This window comes from Melanotaenia boesemani, chromosome 8 (genome assembly GCF_017639745.1).
Source record: "Melanotaenia boesemani isolate fMelBoe1 chromosome 8, fMelBoe1.pri, whole genome shotgun sequence".
NCBI lineage: Eukaryota > Metazoa > Chordata > Actinopteri > Atheriniformes > Melanotaeniidae > Melanotaenia > Melanotaenia boesemani.
Genome location: NC_055689.1, coordinates 2216059 through 2230807, shown reverse-complemented (window position 1 = coordinate 2230807; position 14749 = coordinate 2216059). Strand labels below are relative to the sequence as shown.

The window sequence follows — 14749 nt, the reverse complement described above, 5'->3', positions numbered from 1 at the left end:
TTCCTTTACTTTGAGGAACACGAGAATCACACCACCGACTAAAAGCTGGAGATTTAATACAGCGTTGCTTAAAGATCCCGACTTTATCAGCTACTTCACAAAAGAATGGGCTATATACTTAGAAAACAATGACAAACCAGGAGTCTCAGCATGTGTTCTGTGGGAAGCAGGGAAAGCGGTAATGCGAGGCAAAATCATCTCTTTTGCGTCACATAAAAAAAAGAACGAAAACTCAAAAATATTAGAATTAGAAATAAGAATTAAATCATTAGAGGACGCCTACAGTGCTTCTGCAGATGAACCAATGATGAACCAAATAAGGAAGGCTAGACTGGAATTAAATGAAATAATCAACAAGAGAACAGGATTTCTGGTGCAAAGATTACGCTTGGAGATATTTGAACACAGTAATAAATCCGGAAGATTTTTAGCTAACCAGTTAAAAATAAATAAGGAAAAATCTACCATATCGGCTGTTAAAGATTCAATAGGTAATATTACGCATGACCCAGATGCAATAAACAACATCTTTAGAGATTTCTATAAAACTCTGTATACATCACACTTAGATCCATCAGACAATGATATCCATCATTTTCTTAACAACATAGATCTTCCAGGTTTACAGCAGGAACAAGTCACGGCCTTAGATTCCCCCCTCACAGTGGAGGAGCTACATGAAGCCCTTAAACATATGCCCTGTAAAAAAGCCCCAGGTCCAGATGGCTTCCCAGCAGAGTTCTATAAAGACTTCTGGTCAATACTGGCCCCAACATTTTTCAAAATGGTGACACAAATAAAGGAAAATGGTTTCTTACCCCCAAACATAAACTCTGCCACCATTACTGTACTATTAAAACCAGGTAAAGACCCCACAATACCATCTAGCTACAGACCCATATCACTGATAAATGCAGACCTTAAAATAATTTGCAAAGCATTAGCTGGAAGGTTAGAGAAAGTAACTCCTCTCATTATACACCCTGATCAAACAGGCTTTATAAAGGGCAGATATTCCTCTGTTAACATGCGGAGACTAATTAATATAATAGATTATTCTACCATCAATAACCTGGAAACAATAATAGTTTCTTTAGATGCAGAGAAAGCTTTTGATCGTGTTAACTGGAAATATTTACTAGCTACTCTAAACAGATTCGGCTTTGGCCCATCTTTCATTAACTGGATTAAAATCTTATACAGTTCTCCTAATGCGAGTGTTAGAACAAACGACCAGACCTCTCCAAGTTTTAATCTACAAAGGGGTACCAGACAAGGTTGTCCACTATCTCCCTCACTTTTTGCTATATTTATTGAACCGCTAGCCGCTGCAATAAGACAAAATAAAGCTATTAAAGGCATTCAGTCCAAAAATATATTTCATAAAATAAGTCTTTATGCTGATGACGTTTTACTATTCCTCCAGAACTCACAAACCTCTCTATCTGAAACAATCTCACTAATTAATAAATTCTCATCACTGTCGGACTACTCCGTTAACTGGTCTAAGAGTACAGTTCTACCCATCAACTGTAGCTTTCAAAATCTACCCAGCATCACCTTAAAATCAGGTAACATTAGATACCTGGGTGTAAATATTCCCTCCAGGCTCTCAGAACTAACAAAACTTAATCACACTCACCTTCTTAAGACTATAGAAGATGATCTTGCTCGCTGGAAATCTCTACCCATTTCACTCATGGGGAGAGTCGCCACCATAAAAATGATGGTTCTACCCAAAATCAACTATTTGTTTTCTATGATTCCTATGAAACCCCCCTCTACCTGGTTTAAATCGCTAGAATCACACATCTCCCGATTTCTCTGGAAAAATAAACCACCCCGGATCAGTTTAAAAACTTTACAAAAGCCGAAAGATAGGGGAGGATTAGACCTGCCTAACTTTCAACATTACTTCCTAGCTAATAGATTGCAATATGTCCTAAAATGGCTCAAACCTAGTCCACTAGATGACCTGTGGATAGACATAGAACAAACATTTTGTGACAATTTGGAAATTTCTGATCTTCCTTTTTTCAGCTTAAGTATAAAAAAGCAAAAGTGCTTTAAAAGTGTCAACATCAGCACTTCTCTGACAGCCTGGTGGGAATTTCTCAATAAAACCAACTCCTCAATAATACCATGTAAACTCACACCCATCTGGAACAATCCTGATATTCTACTAAACAAAAATATGCTAAACTTTAACCAATGGATTAACCAAGGAATTAAATACTTTGAACATATTATCCATAATAGAAACATGTTATCTTTTAATACACTCTCATCACAATATGGGATTAACAGCAATAGATTCTTAGAATATCAACAGCTCAAAACCGTAATACACACAAAATTCCCCCTTCACCGAACAGATCTGGAACTTCCTCCAATAGTAGCAGATTTTATGGACCTCTGTACCCCCAAATTACTTTCAAAAATATACAGATTAATGTTAAAAATAGATGACTACCTACTTCAAAATGGGAGATAGATTTATCCATCAATCCTAGTCAACCATTTTGGTTACAAATATGTCTTAATGCCTTTAATATGACAGACAGCCCAAATTTACAACTCATACAATACAAAGTCCTCCATAGAACGCATTATACAGGACAAAGGATGTTCAAGATGGGTCTTAATCACTCCGATATCTGCACACAGTGCACAGGTAACACAGCAGATGATTACTTACACGCTTTATGGCTTTGTGCACCTGTCCAGAAGTTCTGGAATAAGGTCTGTGAGGATTTATCAACATGGGTTAGATGTAACATTCCTGCATGTCCAAAACTTTGTTTACTGGGTGACCTAAGTGACATTAATAGAGACACTAACAAAGCACATATGGTCCTCACGGCCTTATGTATCGCAAAGAAAACTATTCTAGTGAACTGGAAGTCTAAAAACAATCTAAATATTAACCAGTACAGAAATCTCCTGTTGGATCACATCAGTCTAGAGTCTATATCGGCATCCATTAAACACCAATCAGTTAACTCTCAGTCTTCCTGGACCCCGCTGATTAGTCGCATCACGTAGTGGGAAGGGGTGCTGGGGTCTAGTCGTTCTGTGGGGGTCAGGGGTGGGGCTGGCTGGGGGGCCTTGGGGGTCCATCGGCCCTGGCTGTTTCTCTGGGTCGGTGGTCGGGGGGGCCATTGAGTAGGGGACGGTGTGGCTGACTGGCTCCGGGGCCTTGGGGCCTGGGGGCTGGTGCTCACTGGGGGCGGGCCGGGGGGCGACTGGGGGTCCGGGGCTGTTGGGGGGCTGGCCTGGGGCTGGGCAGCCGGGTTGCTGGGGTGGGGGCCGGGCGGGGGGGCGGGTGCCCCGGGGTCTGGGGGTTGCCTCCCTCCAGCTCGGTGGGCCCTTCCTGGGCCTCGGGGGGGCTTGGTCGCCCTGGGCATGCCATCGGGGTCGGGCTGATCCGATGCCGGGCAGGTACCCTTGGGATTACAATGTGTCCGTTGGGTCTAAGGGAGGGGTAGGGGGTAGGGGGAAGGGGGGCGGCGGGAGTCCTGGTGGGCAGTGGGGATGGAGTCTGCTCTCCTTCTCGCTCTCTCCCCTCCTGCCGGGGGCTCCTTCAGGGAGGATGGGGGCGCTGTGCCTTGGACCCGACCAGGATTTGGCTGGGGGGTCCCCATTGCCGGATCCCCCGGTGGACCCCTGTGACTGCCCGCCCCACTAGATTTTAATCACAACCTAGACATTAATATACATTTAGGGCCTCGGGGGGATGGGCACATGGGCTATGGGTGGGCGGAAAGGAGCCACCGAGGTGGCCCTTCCTCCATCCCCTCCCTTTGTGACCTCTCTCCCCCGATTTTATTTACATGTTAGACACTACCACATTTAACAGTACTGCACTACACACATAACACACACTCACACACACTGAGGGAGTCCTGAGGGGATCCTGCTGGGGGGCAGGGGGGCCGGGGTCTTCCTACGCCCTCGTGTCCCGGGATGCACTCGGGGCTGAGGGGGGTGGAGGTTCGGTGCCTGCCTGGAGTCCTGTGTGGGGTGCTGCTGGGCGCCATCTGCCCTGGGGGCTGCCCTCGGTGCCGCATCGGGGGGCTGGTGAGACCCCAGGGAGAATGTATGTGGTTGTGTGGGTGTGTGTATGTGGAGAGGGTCGGGTCTGGGGCCCACCAGGGGGGGGGGGGGGGGGGGGGGTGAATGGGTAAGGGTTGGGGTAAAGAGGGTTTTTTTTTTTTTTGGTCGGGGGACCTGCGGACCTGTTCTTGTCCCTGGGGTGCCTAGCCTTGGTGTTGGGTTGGCGTGGCCCACGATGGTTTTGCCTGGGGCGGTCGGGCCCCGTCGGGTTCCTGGGTGGGGCTTTGCTGGGGGGAAAGGGTGGCCCTTGGGCCTGTGGGGCGCCTGCCCTCCGTGCGGCCCGCACCGCAGCGCCCGGCGCTCGCTGGGCCTGCTCGCCATCGCCCTGGGCTGCCCCGGCTTGGTACTCTGTGGATCTGCTTGGCCTTTGGGGCCTCGGGCTCCCCCCGTCCCCCGCTGATGCTTCGGGGTGCGGCGTGATTCCGGCCCCCTTGCGGGTACACATTTCCTCCCTGTTGCATGGCCACACATGCATATTAACACGTGCATGCTCACAAACGTGCTCGTCTCTCCATCCGCTTCTCACTAGATGTAGGTGATGTTTGTGTGTTGGTACGTTCATCTGCAGGTACGTTTGATGACTATTGTAATTTTTTATATCATCATCATTCTTTCTTTCTTTCGGTATCATGTGGTACTGTGGTAGTTTATGTTGTTGTTTTTTTTTTTTTGTGATATGTTCTGGGCAGCATAGACAACTGTTATTTCCACATTTTAATCCTGTCCTTTTCTCCCTTTTTTTTTTCTCTCTCTCTCTCTCTCTCTTCCTCTATCTCCCTGTCAGGTTCGGCACTGACATATAAGACTAAAGTAAATAAGATTACAATAAAAATAATAAAAATATCAAGGGCAGCCATGTATATAACATGTCTCCCTTGGTAGAGCAAATCTGTCAAGCAAAATATGGCACACAGACCACCGTTCTGTATGTTAGGATGCTGGACAGGACAGGGTTAAAAAAAAAAAAAAAAAAAAAAGAAAGTGATATAGTGCCACCTTAAGATGGATTTCTATTCGTGTATGACGCAGGTGAAATGTGCTCTTGCACTCGAGCTTATGGTTACGGCGTCATGTTGCAGTTTCTCTTCCATGGAAGCTCCAGAAACACAAACTGACCAATCATAAGGCAGTACATCTGCGTAACCGGATAGCAAACGGGGTGCATGTTAGGTCTGGAAGAGGTGCGTGTCAAACCTTTGTGGGCCTACATGGAGCGTACAGCTCTGACGCCATAGCCAACCTGACGCAGATGTCATGCAAGTATAAATCCAGCTTTAAAAGGAAAGGTGATGGATCATGATGCTGTTCAAGCTTTTTGGAACATGTTGTACGCATTAAATTTAAAATGAGTCACTATTTGCCAAATAAACAATAAATTTCATTAGTTTGAAAATGAAATGTCCAGTATGTAACAAAATCAAAGATCTATTACAGAAAAAAATATATTTTATCATCAAAAACTCTTTTCTATCGGTATTTAATGACTTTACTAAAACAACTCTTAGAATGGAGCATTTATATCTACATGCAGCTGCCATAATTACAGCTACATTGTCTGTGAATGGACGAACAACTCTACGTAATCCATACACACCGAATCTTTATGTCTTTGTGGTGAACGCAAGTGAACTTAGGTTGAAAAGGATTTACAGATCATTCTTTTCTGTTTTTACTTACAATTTCAACAAAGTCCCAACTTCACTGGAGTTTGGTTTGTATTTTCGCTTTGTGTTGTACAGACTTGTCTAACTGTTTCAAATCTTTTTCTTTTTTTTGGGGGGGGGGTTAAATTTGTAGCCTCTGCTTTTTAATTTTGACAAATATGTATCATGTTTTTTATCAATTTTCTTTTTTATCCTGACGCTGATGAAGTTATGGAGGACAGTGACCTGCTGAGAGAGAGGTTCCACGCTATCACGGTAGACAAAAAAAAAAAAAAACCTGTTCTTTTTAGCATTTATTCATATTTGAGGGAAAATGTAGAATGAAGTATTAATAATATAGAATAGAATAGAATAGAATAGAATAGAATAGAATAGAATAGAATAGAAATACTTTATTAATCCCTTCGGAGAGCCCTCAGGGAAATTTGGGTATATATATATATATATATATATATATATATATATATATATATATATATATATATATATATATGGGTACTATAATCTGTGATCCTTACACATAATCTTCAGATTAGTGGAATCTGTTTTACAAAATACACTGCCTGGCCCAAAAACAAAGTCACCACAAACAAAAGAAAAAACCCTCTAATATCAGGTTGGACCTTCTTTATCTCTGATTCCAGCAGCGTCTCTGTGCCATCGTCTCTAGAAGCTTCTACAGTGTCACCAGATTTATTTCTATCCAGCGCTGCATTCATTTTTCTCCAAGATCTTATATTGATGATGGAGAGTCCGACCACTGCACAAAGCCTTCTCCAGCACATCCCAAAGATTCTCCATGGGGTTCAGGTCTTGACTCTGTGGTGGCTGATCCATGTGTGGAAATGATGTCTCCTGCTCCCTGAACCACTCTTTCACAGTCTGAGTCACACGAATCCCACATTGGCATCTTGGAATATGGCCATTCCTTCAGGGAAGATGGAATAACCTGCTAAGTCAGTATATTGAAGTATCAGCTGACCTCATTCTTTGGACACATAATGTTGCTGAACCCAGACCTGAACCTAGACCTGACCAGCTACAGAAACCCTAGATCATAGACTGCACCCACAGGCTTGTACAGCAGCATTAGACATGATGGCTGCATCCCTTCATCCTCCTCTCTTCTTACCCTGATGCTCCATCACTCTGGACCAGGGTAGACCTGGACTCATCAGACCACATGACCTTCTTCCATGGCTCCAGAGTCCAGTCTTTATGCTCCCTAGCAACCTGATGTCTTTTTCTCCGGTTAGCCTCACTGGTTAGTGGTTTTCTTATGGCTCCACAGCTGTTCAGTCCCTTGAGTTCCTTCACATTGTTCATGTGGAAATGTTCTATCACTATTAAACATAGTCTGAGTTCTACTGCTGTTTTTCTTCCATCTGGTTCCACCAAACGTTTAATTGATAACCGGATCACCATCATTCAGGATGTTTTTCTGACCACATTTCTTCCTGGAAGACAATGCTTCTCCACCATCCTTCCAGGTTTTAATAACACGTTGGAAAGTTCTCCTGTGATGGACTGGCGACCTGTCCAGGATGTACCTGTCTTTCACTTGTTAATTGCTGGCATAGGCTCCAGCTTCCCTGTGACCCTTTATTGGATTAAGCGGTACAGAAAATGAATGACTGAATGAATGAATCAGTGAATGAATGGACAGTTCTTAATCCAATTTCAGTAGTTTCTGCTGATGTGCCTTTCCCCATTTCATAAGAAATGAGAAGCTACTCATTGCATCAGATGGGTTTAAATAACGTGTTGCAGCTAAAAGATCATCATCCATGCAGTAATTATCCAAAAGAGGTTCCGACTTCTTAGTCAGAGCCTCCCATTGCTCAGTTAAATCCAGGTGGTGACTTCATTTTTGGCCAGGCAATGCATGTGTTCTATACATTCTCTAATTCATCTTTTTTTTTTTTTTTTTTATGAAACAGGCTAAGCATCGTATCCAGGAGTATATTCATCAGAAAAAACTGGAGCTAGACCAAGAAAAACTCAAACTTCAGCATCTGAGGGTTAATTCATTTTCATTATTCATATATTTATAAAACTGTAAACATTTTGATAAATATTAGCACATTATGTACAAGTTTGTAGTAAATGATTCTTCCAACTGTTTCCAGGATGCATATCACTGTCCTTTTGTATTTGAAATCCACAGAAGATGATCCTGAAGGAGCAGTGGCTGCTGCAGGAGTCCGAGTTCTTCAATACACAGCAGCAGGACCTGGCATCCAACTACAGTCAGACCAGAGCTCTGCAGCTTAGCATCCACAGGTACTAGACACAAACAAAACCAGAGAACAGGCAGAAACCTGATGAGCTCATCTGTACCAACTCCCCTTCTCCGTTAGGACTGAGAAGGAGGTGGAGTGTTTGGAGAGACAGGAGGGCATGATTTCTGCTAATGAGTGCTTCATCCTAAACAGACTGAAGGCTCTGCAGAAAGGTCCAGATGACATTATCAAAGTAAAGACACACCATTTCCCACTGAAGTACACACAGTTTGTGAGTCTAAGTTTGCATTTACATTATTTTCCTCTTACTGGTTTGTTCCCATCCATCAGGAGGCCAACAGGAGCTTTGTTTTGGGTAAGTCATGATATTAATTTAGCATTTTCAGATCTTAAACATATTAATAGATCATAACAGTTCTGCTTTCACCCCACAGAGCCATTACAGGTGACCAAGGTTATGCCTGGTGATCCGGACGTCCCCAATCCACCAGCCAACAAGCCCAATGAGCCAAGCACACAAGAAAGAGTAAGGCCATTTTTTTCAGTGATTTCAGAACATTTCTTCAGTCGTTGCTTGTTATTTTTAAATAACACAGATATCCAACCAGCCAATCACATGGCAGCAAGTAGCCATGTAGACGTGGTGAAGATGACGTGCTAAAGTTCAAGCTGAGCACCAGGATGAGGAAGAAAGGGGATTTAAATGACTTTGAACTCGGCATGGTCGTTGGTCTGAGTGTTTACTGGGGTTTTCACACACAACCACTTCTAGGGTTTACAGAGAATGGTCTGAAGAAGGGAAAATATCCAGCGAGCAGCAGTTTTCTGGACCAGAATGTCTTGTTGATGTCAGAGGTCAGAGGAGAATGGGTAGACTCGTTGGAGATGATAGAAAGACAACAGGAAGTCCAATAAGCACTGGTTCCACCAAGGTCTGCAGAATAACATCTCTGAACACACAACACGTCCAACCTTGAAGCAGATGGGCTACAGCAGCAGTAGACCACACCAGGTGTGAAATCGTCTAATTGTGACATCCCTACTCACATTCCCAACCAGCTCTGTATTATGGTTGTTACAGAAGGATTCCACCAGGGGGCGCATTAGAGAACTTAGACCAGATAGAATCTGAATTTGTAGGGTAACAATAGAAGATGGAGAAACGTTGCTGGTCTCCATTTCAGCTCCACATTCAGATGCTCGGCTCAGAATCTGGTGGAAACATAAAGAAAACATGGATCCATCCTGCCTTGGATCAACGCTTCAGGCTGCTGCTGGTGTGATGGTGGGGGGATATGTTTTTGGGACATGTTTTAACCCTCCTGTTATGCTTGTTTTTTTAGGAACAGTAATATTGTTAGTGGGTCAGTTTGACCCGGGTCATGTTTTCTTATTCAAAGAAGCAAAGTTTGAACTATCAGACTGTACCACCTGAGCCACTGCTGCCTCAAGATGGTCTTCATCTTCAAACACATCCACCTCTACTTCATTTACGTGATTAGAGATGAGCTCCTGATCCTACTGACTTCTACAGCTCAGTCTGCAAAGCCTGACAGAAAGTCACATGACATGTACACTACCGTTCAAAAGTTTGGGGTCACTTTGCCATGGAATTCAATAGGGAAGTGACCCCAAACATTTAAACGGTAGTGTAGCTGCAGAGCATGATGTTAGAAGGAGAATATTTACTTGTTTAAGCCCCTGGTGAAGGTCCAGTCAGTGTGGGTGAAGTTTGCCCAAGGGAACAGAAAAGGTTCCCGTCTAAAGTCATAACAACTCTTTACTGATTACATCAAGAGCGCTGTTACGGACCCCTTCTGGTCCAGGGGTGGAAGGGATGGAGTAATACAACAAGCCGGAAATGAAAAATAAAATAAGCAATAATTTACAAAGTTTCTACTATTTGCAAATAAATACAACATAAAATGTTATTTACCTGATAAGGACAAACAACAAACAAAGGGTGTCCTATAAAAGGAACTGCACTCCAACCGGCAGCAAAATATAACTCATTTACAAAAATATAACTTAACTTAACCAAATAAATCCTATACAAAAGAAATCAGAATCTATACAAAAAATATGGAAACCACAACATCTAGAAAAGACCCTAAGAAACAAAACAGGGGAGCCTCCTACTAATGAGGAAGCTCCCTAATTACATTCAGCAAATTAACACTCTTTTCTAAAGTGTCCACTGACACCAAGCTATACAAGAAGTCACAAAGCGTACTCTTAGCAAAACAGTTCACAACACCAATAGTTTCTCTACTAACAACTGTTATGCAACTCAGCTAATACACACTCAGAGAACCAACCAAGAGGCGAACTGTGTCCTACTGACACAGCTGCCATGATCAACGGCAGGGCCTCCTATTTAAGGGCTAGGCATCAATCCTGATTTCCAGATGGGGAGTGCGGGAGCGGTAGCAACCAATTGGCGAGGTGGAGGGGAGGAACTGCAGCTGCTGGTCCACAGCCAATGCATTTGCATATCAAAGTGTAGAGTGATAGGCCGGAGGCCAATCCAGAATGGCCAAGGGCCGTAACAAGCACAGTGCATATTATTATGAGGACTGGCCAAAATAATTACATATGAACATAGAATCCAGCAGAAGTTACTAGTATGACTTTCTGGGTCTGATGCACTGACAGACTGATAGTGTACAAAATATATTTGCAAACCAACCAGTTAATTAGCTTAATTGGCAGAATTTATACTTTTTCCCACCATTTTTTAAAAAACATAGCAAGATGTGAAAGTTCATTTGGCAAACGCTTAAAGCTTAGTTTTTGAAAGTTATTTGTCTTTGAGTCCTTAGTTGTCTTTCCTGTCTTTCATTTCAGGGGTCCCACAACCAGAGATGTATTTCTGAGCAGGTGGAACAATCTCCTGGAAGTGCCACGATGCTCTGTCAAATAAAGCAACAAAACTACCACCTTAATCCCAACAAGAGGAAGGAGCGTGGCTTTCCCAACCCCCGCGATGAGAGAGAAGACCAGGAAGGACGTTACAGGAACCATATCCTCAAAGGCACCTTAGCAGAGACAGACTTTACCTCCAGGGGACGCTGGAGAAGAAACCCACATGATGAGCTCTGCTATTGTCATCATGCTGTGAACCACGAGGGTCAGGGTCATTACCATGGCAACGGGAGAGATCACAATTACAGCCAATACAGCAACAGCATGTCAAGACACAGCAGAGTGATAAATGACAGCAGCTCTAGTCGCCAACTTCCTCAGAGATCACAACACCAGGAGGGAGCAACAGCACACCAACCTCAGCAGAGCTCAGCTCCAGACTCTCTCATTCCTGCTGATGATAACATCCATGAACTCGACTGCCAAACGCCGCCATCCCGCCAGGCAACCAGAGTCCCCTCCCTGGTTCTAGTAGACCACAGTCCTTGCACAATGCTCTCCAGCTTGCAGATCACTGAGCCAATCACAGCCATATTCATGGGCTTCCAGACAGCTCAAGATGACAGTGGGCAGGTTCAGGAGTTTGAGGGCATCCTGAAGGCGGAGCTAATTCTTATTCAGGACAACAAAGACCATGGTGAGGCCAGCAGCATGACAGAAACTAAGGACTGTCCACAGGTTCCAACAGGACACTCAGCCAGCAGAAACGTGGGAGATGGAGATAGATGGACGGAGAGACGGCTGGGTGTCAGAAAGATTAAAGAAAGTCACAAGCCATGCTGCAGTGTCTGCTAACTGGACTGAGTAAAAGGCGGATTTATACTCATGTGGTGTCAGCGTCATCGCCGTAGGCTCAGCGTAGCTCCACAGAGGCTCGAGGTGCACCTCTTCCAGACCTGACGTGCACCCCTGCTACACAGACGGTTACGCGGAGGTACTCCCTTGTGATTGGTCAGTTTGGGATAATGCAGTGCCAGATCTTTTCGCTGAATTTGTGTGGTAACCACCATTTTCAAAAAACAATAACCAGTGGGTCAAGTTGATGAGAGGCTGATGGAATTACTTATTTGTTTTCTTCCACAAGCTACACTGAACCATACCGGACGCCATTGTTGTTTTAAAACAGAAAATGTACCAAACTGAAGTGAACCATCAAAAGAACTCCGACCTGGTGAGTTTACCAGCCCCCTATGCTCAAGTTCGAGAGCACACTCACCAGCGTCAGCTATGCCGTAACCGACCGCACGCAGACGCCGTGCGAGTATAAATCCGCCTTAAGGCTGAGAAGATACCTGAATTCTGTGTTTGTCCGATATAAAGTTAAGGTCACCTCCTATAATTATTGTGTTATATGAGTGACCATAAAGTGAGGTGAAGAAGGAGGGGTCATCAACATGTGGTCCAGATATATTTGTAATGCATAACTTAACATTTTGAATATATAATTATTATAAATCTGTCTTCTGGATCTGTGATTGTGTTATTAACGTCAAAGTTTAACCTTCTATTAATAAGAGTTGCTACTTCTCTTTGCTTAGAATTATAACAAGCTGAATACACATGTTGTTGAACTTGGAGGAGATCACGGTCTTAGCATTAGCTGCTAATGTTAGCGCCCATGGTCTTAGCAACAGCTCTGGATCCCGACTTTTGTATTTCTTATGTCCTTATTATTGATTTTATTGAATTGTCAAACCATTGTTACGATTTTACTGACGTGCTCATGCCCCTCTAAATATTTCCTTGAGATCCTGATCACTGATCCTTGTGATGATTGTTGTTTGTATGTTGTTGTGGAAAAACTGTAAATGAAAGAAAATGCTTATTTCAGATAAAGTTATCTGAGCTGAACTTCCTGTTTACATCCAGATTAGTATTAGTTTACAGATTCAGAGACAAACACAGCATCTCTTAGGAGTCACACTTTTTATTGAACATTTCATCATCAAATTTTTCATTTGGCCATAAGAAATGTCAAAAACTCAAGGCAAGAAAAAAGAAGATGAAACTGAATAAATATAGTTACTGAGCTAAGTGAGGAAAGAAGTTATGTGAATCCAAACTGAATCAGTTTCCTTCTGATGCTTATAGCGTGAAATCTCCCAAAGCAGAAAAGAAAAGCTAAAATCATGAGGCTAATAGTTCAGACTTATTGTCATTAACATCATTTAAACTAAAACTAAGAGGGACCAGGTATGCATGTGATCCCCATCTGCAGTGAAATAAGGTCTAAATGTACCACATGCTAATATACAGTTTCTCTGACAATGATGTCGTGAACTTCCCCTGCTCCGGGGAAGCATCTGCATTCCTTCAGGAATGCAACCAACCACAGCTCGCTTAAAGTTTCATCCGTGTGACTAAAATATGACCAGATTTTCAGTTTTTTTTTCATGCATGCAGAGTCGGACCTCTTCCATGTTCAGATTGAGCCAAATAAAAAATAAAGTTTTTGTTTTAAGAGTTTACTTTAACTTCTAAATAAGGTGTCCAACAAATTTTTTACCATTTAAAGTCTAAGTGGTACCACAGAGTATTAGGCCACATATAGTAAATATTTTTCACAGACTTCGATAATAAAGTCATAATATTACAAGAGTAGTCTTAATGTTATGAGAAAAAAAGTCTACATGGTACCAGGTGCAGACATTTCCCTCTCCATAAAAGCAGCCATTTTCTCCAAGTCTGCCTGCTTCTGAAGTACAACTTCTCAAAATGCTCCACGGCTCTCCTTTCAACAGCATTCCTCTTATAAAACAACTGGTTAAATATTACAACTTTATTCTCATAAAATTACAGCCTAATTCTCCTAACTTTCCTTAACGTGGTTGTAATACTCCGTCTGAAACTGAATTCACACAAATATCTCACATCGAATTTTATACTTTGTCAAGTAAAGCCAAGACATTCTGAATGTGCTTATTTAGACAATGAAACATCAACATAACGTAAGTATTATTGCAAATGTTTCCATATAGGCGAAGCTAACAGTGATCCTGACTGTTGCTCTGCAGCAGCCAAACTGAAGCGAGCTCAGATCAGGTGATGGAAGGAGGAAGAACTGCGGTACCGTCAAACACATTAGAGTCATGTAAAAAACCCACTGAGCTCACACGTCAGTCATCAATGTTAAAATATAGAAACTAACTTAGGAATTATCAGCGTTGCTCAGTTCATAAATATTTGCATAAAAAATACAATACAATGAGTCTCTTTTTAGGAATCAAGACAAAAGATAGAAAATATACAAATCTTCAGCAAAGCCTCTGGTTACAGTAAATGTTTCATCTTAGTCCTCTTTGGGAACATTAGTTTCTCTCTTTACTTCATTTTCTCTTCTTATTTCCATCAGTGGAGTTATTTGGCCTCAGTCAAATGTAAATATTTGAATGTCATTTAGTTTAGTTTTTTATGACTGGAGGGAATAAACCCTTCGCCTCGATGGAGTCTAAATGTGAGCTTCAGTTTGTCTGCCATGTTCTTGTCTTTGAAGGTCTCAGAAACTAATATGTTTTACGCCATGAATGAAAGAAATCTGGTATTTAGTTTAACTTTGACATTCAAATATCTTCATAAGAGTTTCTATTTGCCTCAAAAACGTAAAAAAAAAAATCTAAACCTTTTTTGTTTGTTAAAACTCAATGTAGCTATAAAAAGAGGCAGAAGTCAGAATTATTACACCTCCAGTGGATCTTCTATACAAGCAGCAGGATTTTAGGCATCGCTGGGAAACCTGGGACGACCACTCTCCTCCAGAAACTCAGCATTTCACTAAGGCAGGGATTTACATTTACATTAGGT

General features: G+C 42.6%; 1 protein-coding gene across 1 annotated transcript; it reads left to right on the top strand.

Moving 5' to 3' along the window:
• The first annotated feature begins 5990 nt into the window (after positions 1 to 5990).
• On the top strand, positions 5991 to 12843 carry LOC121645076 (palmdelphin-like). The gene is made up of 7 exons (XM_041993387.1): positions 5991 to 6035; positions 7721 to 7801; positions 7948 to 8063; positions 8141 to 8255; positions 8354 to 8378; positions 8458 to 8549; positions 10871 to 12843. Exons 1-7 carry the CDS (start codon positions 5991 to 5993, stop codon positions 11741 to 11743), a joined length of 1347 nt encoding a protein of 448 aa, XP_041849321.1. The 3' UTR covers positions 11744 to 12843.
• Positions 12844 to 14749: the final 1906 nt, after the last annotated feature.

Coding starts and splice junctions, on each gene's coding strand:
- LOC121645076 (XM_041993387.1), top strand. CDS start 5,991: ATGGAGGACAGTGACCTGCTGAGAGAGAGGTTCCACGCTATCACG. Junction 6,036..7,720: donor AGAGGTTCCACGCTATCACG/GTAGACAAAAAA, acceptor TTTATGAAACAG/GCTAAGCATCGTATCCAGGA. Junction 8,064..8,140: donor CTGCAGCTTAGCATCCACAG/GTACTAGACACA, acceptor CTTCTCCGTTAG/GACTGAGAAGGAGGTGGAGT.